Source organism: Lolium rigidum, chromosome 5, assembly GCF_022539505.1.
Source record: "Lolium rigidum isolate FL_2022 chromosome 5, APGP_CSIRO_Lrig_0.1, whole genome shotgun sequence".
Classification (NCBI taxonomy): Eukaryota; Viridiplantae; Streptophyta; class Magnoliopsida; order Poales; family Poaceae; genus Lolium; species Lolium rigidum.
Genome location: NC_061512.1, coordinates 149,471,484 through 149,478,057, shown reverse-complemented (window position 1 = coordinate 149,478,057; position 6,574 = coordinate 149,471,484). Strand labels below are relative to the sequence as shown.

Here is a 6,574-nt window from a genome sequence, read left to right as displayed (position 1 = left end):
AGTACCAGTTAAAAAAATTAACCGATACAAATAATAACTCTTTTTCGCTAGCTCTAGGTTAAGAATTAAGTAAGTTCTAGGTCATCTACATATTTATTTTATTTCCTAAGTTGAATATTCAGTTGTTACTATGGTCGTGGCTGAATTTTCTCCTCATATGTGAGCAAAGTGAAGCCATTTTCTCGTTCGAACGAGCGCTAGGTCGGCCCAGAGACTAAATATCAGACCTTCTACCATAGACTCTAAAAACCATATGGCACCACTTAAAATCAGAACCTGAATCTATTGCTACTCTGTTGGTAATTTCGTACAACTTTATACTGAATTCCCGACACGTATTATAGATCGGTGGGGGTATATTTAATTATAGTTTTATGTCGTACTACGATTTAAGAATATATATCCTGCTAATTGTTCAATAAATATGCTTAGTGTGCCTACGTGGCGAATGAGAATGAGTTGAAGAGGAAAGAAAATGAACGAGAGTGAAAATGATGGGATCCGTGGGAAGGGAGGGGTGGGGTGGTTTTGGCATAAGATGGAGAAATGAGCGACCTAATGGCCTAAAAAAAAGGCTTAGGCTTATGATGGTGTATGGCCACTCCGTGAAAAGGAGGGTGATGTAAATGAGTTGATATGTTCATCTTAGTGCATCTTTGATCCGTACGTAAGATCCCTAAAACACAAAGATAGAAGAAAAAAACATAGGATTTAAGTGACAAGGTTTATCAAATCCTACATGATTAGAAAAACTACAGGAATTTGGATAAAAAATGTTTGACATCCCAAGGAAAAAAAGAAAAGAATTGATGTTTTAGTGCGTGGGATGTTAAAATAAAAAGAGCAAGTCAATCCTTATATTTTCTTCTTTTACTACTACCATATAAAGTTTGTCTGAATTTAGATGTATTTAGACACCTTTTAGTATATAGATATATCTAAATTTGGACAAATCTTTAACATCCTTTTATGGATGGAGGGAGTTTATAAGGGCTTGTTTGATTCAAATGAATTTTGTACTCCCTCTGTCTAATGAAATTTGCCTTAATTTTGTCTAAATTTGGATGTATCTAGACACTATTTAGTATATAGATACACCCAAATTTGATTAAAGTTGAGACAGGTTTCATGAGATAGAGGGAGTATGATTTTTATAGGATTTGGATCCATAGAATTATTTTCTATATAAATGCTGTTTGATTCATACTACCTCTGGACATTGACGCGGGGAACATACAGTCATAAGCTACTTGCTTTGCATCTTTCGCGTCAATTTAATCCGAACGGAGGGAGTACATTTTAATCCCGTGGATCTAAAATCATGCGAGTCAAAGACCAACGCAGGATTCTCCTGCAAACTCCAATGAAATCCCTTCCAACCAAACGAGAGGCCTAGATTCTAATTTGTGGATCCTATCAGCCTATTCGTATTTCAACGATGCATCTGCTATCAGCCTATTCATATTGCATCTCTACGTGAGACCAACAGGGCTTCTCTGAAATCTGGATTCCCCGGATTCACATCGCACCACCGCCGTACACACACGGACACGGCGCCGGAAGTCGGCCAGGAAGGCGGGCGGAGACGAACAAAACCCAGGTAAACGAGCACGTGCAGCGCCCCCCGGTGAATCTCCCACGCCGGAACAAACCAAGGAGAAACCCTGCCCTCTGCCGTGCCCCTCACTCCCGTCGCCGTCGCCGTCGCCGTCGCCGTCCAGCCACCACGGTTCCACCCCGGCCGCGCGCAAGCAAAAGTAAAACCAACACGCCTCCCCTTCCCCTTCCCCTTCCGGGCGCGCCCGCCCGCCGACCCGCTATAAAAAAAATCCCATCTTGATCCATCCATCCATCCGTTCCACCGGCAGTCCCCCTCTCTCCTGTCGCCATATCGCACCGTAGCCTCTCCCGTCGGGCCGTTCCCACCACCCGCCAATCCCTCCCCCGCTCCTCTCTGATTGCGCTCGCCATGGAGGCCGCCGCGGCCACGCTGCTCCTCTCCGCCGACGCGCCCCTCGCCGCCGGCCGCCGCCTCCTTCCTCGACCCGCGCGCGCCGCACGGCGGGCCGGCGCTGGGCCCTGCACGAGCCGGTGGGCGTCCGTCCGCGCGTACGCGGCGGCGGCCGCGCCGGCGCCCGCCGCGGGGAACGGCTTCATCGCGGTGAGCGCCCGCCGCACGGCTTTACCTTGTTGACTGACTGAATTCGTCTTTCTGCAGCAAGCAAGATATTTCATTTCCTTCTTGCCTCCCCTCCACTCCCCTTAAGTTAGTGTCACTTGCTTAAGTAGCTCCCTTGCTTTTCTGCTTCACTTAATTAGCAAGCACCGAACCTGACTTTTCCAACATATAAAGAGTATAAACCATGGAAGCTGGGATTATTTCTTGGCGTCGATCTTGCCTATGCATGAGTTATTTCGCTTGAGATTTCCAGAGGGATTTAGGCAACAGCTCAAATTACATACACTAAAAATAGGGAGTAGCCAGCTTGTTTACTACTGCTCATAATATATCCATCTCCTCAAACATGGAATAAAATTCTTTAGCTGTTGGTGTTGAGTGCTGATGGTTCAGCGCGCGTCAAATAATTGATTTGCTTCTTCTGCATCCTGCCTCCTCAGCACAATGGAGTGTACACCGTTGGAGACTTCATGACAGAAAAGGAGGATCTCTACGTCGTCAAGCCATCGACTTCGGTTGATGAAGGTGCCCTCATTAATTAGCACTGTACTCTCTGCTCTGCTCATCGAACGAGCTTCCAGTTGGCTAACTAGTTCCTTTCTTTTGGCATGCGTGCAGCGCTCGAGATGCTGGTGCAGCACAGGATCTCTGGTTTCCCCGTTATCGATGATGACTGGAAGTTGGTTAGTGCCCTTTAAATCCAACCCATTTGTTCTTATTTCCTACTTCATGTTCTTTTTGTAAATTTAGCTAATCTCAGAACATATCAGGCCCGATGTGTGGCACCTACATAACTCTTCCAAGTCCTATGGGATTTGACATGCCATGCCTTGACAAACGATCGTGTGGTTTCCCTATGAATGATGATCTGGAGCTCTTTTTCTTACATGGCCACTCCTAGATCAATGTTTTAAATATTCTAGCTGAAGTGGTTGTTACAGTTAGATGGTGCGCTAAACCTGTTTACTTTTGTGATTCTGCATAAAGGGTTCACAAAGTTTTGAATGTTCACTTGGAGTGCGGCAACGCTTCAGAGAGCAGTTTCCATGTCACGTGACTAAACATTTTATAGGCCTTTCCGTCATTCTGTATCATGTTATGTCTTACGAAGCATTAATTGCGATGATTAGTTGTCCTGATTTTCTCATGGTTTCTTCTTGACCTTTTTTTTCTCTGTTGGTTGGGATGCACCCCCATTTTTTCCTGTCATAAAAAAACTCATTTGCAACACAATTTTTTCCACCTGCAGGTTGGCGTTGTCTCAGATTACGATCTATTAGCTCTGGACTCAATGGCAGGTATCGTGTGTGATCTCTTGCTACAAAGAACTCATAGTCGCATAACAAGATATGTTGTAGCACCTGAGCTGATGCACCCACACACTCATTCACGGCATCACCGACACACACACACACACGAATAAGGAACACCAGCTCATCTCTCTCAGCCTCACTCTCTAGAACCACAGCCGAGTGCATATCCATCTTCTGTTCTCCTTCCCTCTGCTATGAATTGCCCTGCACCTCCAGTGCTGCACGAGGAGGCAAATAGGCTGTAAAAACCGATAATATATTGCAATATCACTACATATCGTCACACAAAGTTGTCAGGATCTTAATCTGAAGGACAAGTTAAAAGAGTGATTGCGACCTTATGATCTTTTCAATTGTGGTTTTCAAGGAAAGACCATAAGTCGAGATAATATCTACAGCACAATGATCCTACGTAGTTGTTAACGACCCTTGTCATAGTTTTTTTTTTTTGCTGCTTTGAGATTTGCAGACAAACTTGAGGTCATTCCCATGATTATATATTTTTGGGTAGTACTTTAAGATTTGTTGAGATCATATCAGCATCTCAATCCTATCGAGTACTTCTTTCAGTATTTGAATATATTCTCATGCTTCAGGATGTGGACTGGCTGATACAAACACAAATATGTTTCCTGAGGTAGATAGCAATTGGAAGGTATATTCTGTAAAACCTGGATTGATGATGTCATTATTTATATTGCCTAAACTATGCATATATTTTCATTTGTTGAGTTTTATAACTTTCATCCACTGGGACAAATTGTTCTGGCTTGCAAGGAAGGCAAATTTCTATAATGGGAATTCATCATTTTTCTATGTTGAGAAACAGTGATCTTGCAAATGTTCAGTCACATATCACCTCCACATTTTTAATGTTTTTTGAAATATCTTTGGTGATATCAATATAATATTGTCTGTTGAAGACTCGAAGTAATCAAACATGTGCAGTAGAGCAAATTTTCTTCCATACCTAAGGATGTGGAACAGTATTGAGTTAGGCCACACATAACAACCTTACATAGTAATAGCATCCATTTAATTCTTAGTAGTGGGTCCTAGTATAGTGTTCTTATCATTGTTCCCAGTTCAGGAACTCATCAGGCTCCTTCCTAACAACCTCTATGCAGACATTTCGCGAGATCCAGAAACTCTTGAGCAAAACCAGTGGAAAAGTTATTGGTGATGTTATGACCCCCAAGCCTCTTGTGGTGCGTGAAACTACTAACCTCGATGCTGCTGCAAGGTATGTTCAACTAATCCGTGTCTCTCCAAGGCTATTTACTACCGATTTATCACTGCTGAGAGTTTGGTTTTTTCACAGGTTGCTGCTTGAAACCAAATACCACAGATTACCTGTTGTTGATAGCACGGGAAAATTGGTGAGTGGATGAACCTATCTTTCCTTACACCCTCTTTGTTTCTTAGCTCTGGTCTCTTAAAAAGGAATTTCTACCCTGAACTAGGTTGGGATGATCACAAGGGGGAATGTCGTCAGAGCTGCTCTCAAAATAAAGAAGAAAGCTGAAGAAGGTGCTTAAAATAGATAGTGCAGATGATTCTTTATAAGGACATCACCTGGGGTTAAACCTGCAGCAATTTGGTAACTCAGCTCAACTGAAACGTTGACTGGTGAGCTGAACTTCGTAAGCTGCTAGCACACAAGCAAATTTTCCCTGGAGCATAGATGGATATAATGTTGTTCACAGTCTAATGTAAGTAGTGTACTGTTGGGGACGAATGTAATATAGGTATTGCATGACAGCAATTTCAATTCATTTGAGGTTGGCGTACTCAGTTGCCTCTCCATATTAGGTAGTAGTAGCACAATGTATGGAGGTTAATATTCTTTACATTTTTCTTGATGGCTTGTACGAGCCTCGACCATGTTAATTAAGGTGATTTATATAATACAATTGGTGTTTGTATATGATGATACGTTTCCATCTCTTGGTTCAGGCCATGTCACTTCTAACTGTATTATGATCCTGCCTTCTTGGCTTGTTCGGAAAATGACTTATTCATACAACCAGCGAGGCTGTAGCAAATGATAACAATATCAATAAGATGCAAGGTTTGATTTCACCATGTGGTTTGCATAGTTTCGAACATATGATTTTTGTTTGTAAGTTCCAAATACATGTGAGGGTGTGGAGTTGGATGAGGTTATCTATTGTTGGAGATTGAAGCAAGAGCAACCCTATATTAGTTACTATTGTTGTTTCAACCTTATGCAGCCTGCGAAAAATGCCAATTATTTTTGGACATTTAAATCTATTTGTAGGATGATGTTCGTCTTGAAACTCACAAGATGTAAACACTTCATTTGAATGAATTACAATGGTATCTCCTTGTATTTTCCTTCTCTTCGCTAAGCCAAATGGATATATCTAATTACATTATGTTTAAATGTAATGATCTCTCCTCATAGCTAATGTGAGCACATATAAACCACCATAATTTGGAATCTTCACCAGGGGGAGACTCCAAAAGTATGTTAACAAAAATCACCAGATTTTTGGAATATGCATGAAGGGATTTCATGCTAGAGTAAGTCGGCTCCTAGTGTAAATGATTTCCTAACCTCGGCCCAACCCGAGAGGCACAACGGGCCAAGATTCCAGGCCAGACCAGGCCCAACCTAACCCGGGTTGGTATTTCAAATCATACTACACATGGATAAGTGCAATGCTATATTTCGAGTATATGGCACCTCAACTGCTCCACTTGGTAGTACACAATCCACTCTATCAACATCATAAGGGTTATGTGCATGTCGCGTCCCAGCTGTTTTGCATGAACTTTCAAAATTTTATAAAAAAACAATAATATTGGTTGAACTCAATCAGTGAAAAATATGCATATCTATTGAAATTAAGAACACAAGTACACAACTCAAGCACACCATACTAAACACACCAAGTCATCATTAGACATGGTAGTCCATGCCACTTCTGTTTTCAATAGAAAAAAGTACATGATTAACATACCACAAATATAAGCATTGATGTTTGTATGTGTTGCTAGCAACAACTATTAAATCTTCCTAGTAAGGTATGCCACGAAGTCAACAATTCAAGTGGTA

At 42.0% G+C, this 6,574-nt stretch overlaps 1 protein-coding gene across 1 annotated transcript; it reads left to right on the top strand.

The window, feature by feature from the left end:
* The first annotated feature begins 2,101 nt into the window (after positions 1–2,101).
* Positions 2,102–5,419, top strand: LOC124651928 (CBS domain-containing protein CBSX1, chloroplastic-like). The gene is made up of 8 exons (XM_047190944.1): positions 2,102–2,161; positions 2,620–2,704; positions 2,798–2,862; positions 3,429–3,477; positions 4,089–4,147; positions 4,620–4,735; positions 4,814–4,871; positions 4,956–5,419. The coding sequence occupies exons 2-8, from the start codon at positions 2,650–2,652 to the stop codon at positions 5,028–5,030; spliced, it is 477 nt and encodes a 158-aa protein (XP_047046900.1). The 5' UTR covers positions 2,102–2,161; positions 2,620–2,649; the 3' UTR covers positions 5,031–5,419.
* Positions 5,420–6,574: the final 1,155 nt, after the last annotated feature.

What these genes read in the sequence shown, in the direction of transcription:
- LOC124651928 (XM_047190944.1), top strand. Translation starts at nt 2,650, where the DNA reads ATGACAGAAAAGGAGGATCTCTACGTCGTCAAGCCATCGACTTCGGTT. An exon ending in AGCTCTGGACTCAATGGCAG is followed by an intron (nt 3,478 to 4,088) that starts GTATCGTGTGTG and finishes CTCATGCTTCAG; the next exon opens with GATGTGGACTGGCTGATACA. An exon ending in AGGTAGATAGCAATTGGAAG is followed by an intron (nt 4,148 to 4,619) that starts GTATATTCTGTA and finishes ACCTCTATGCAG; the next exon opens with ACATTTCGCGAGATCCAGAA.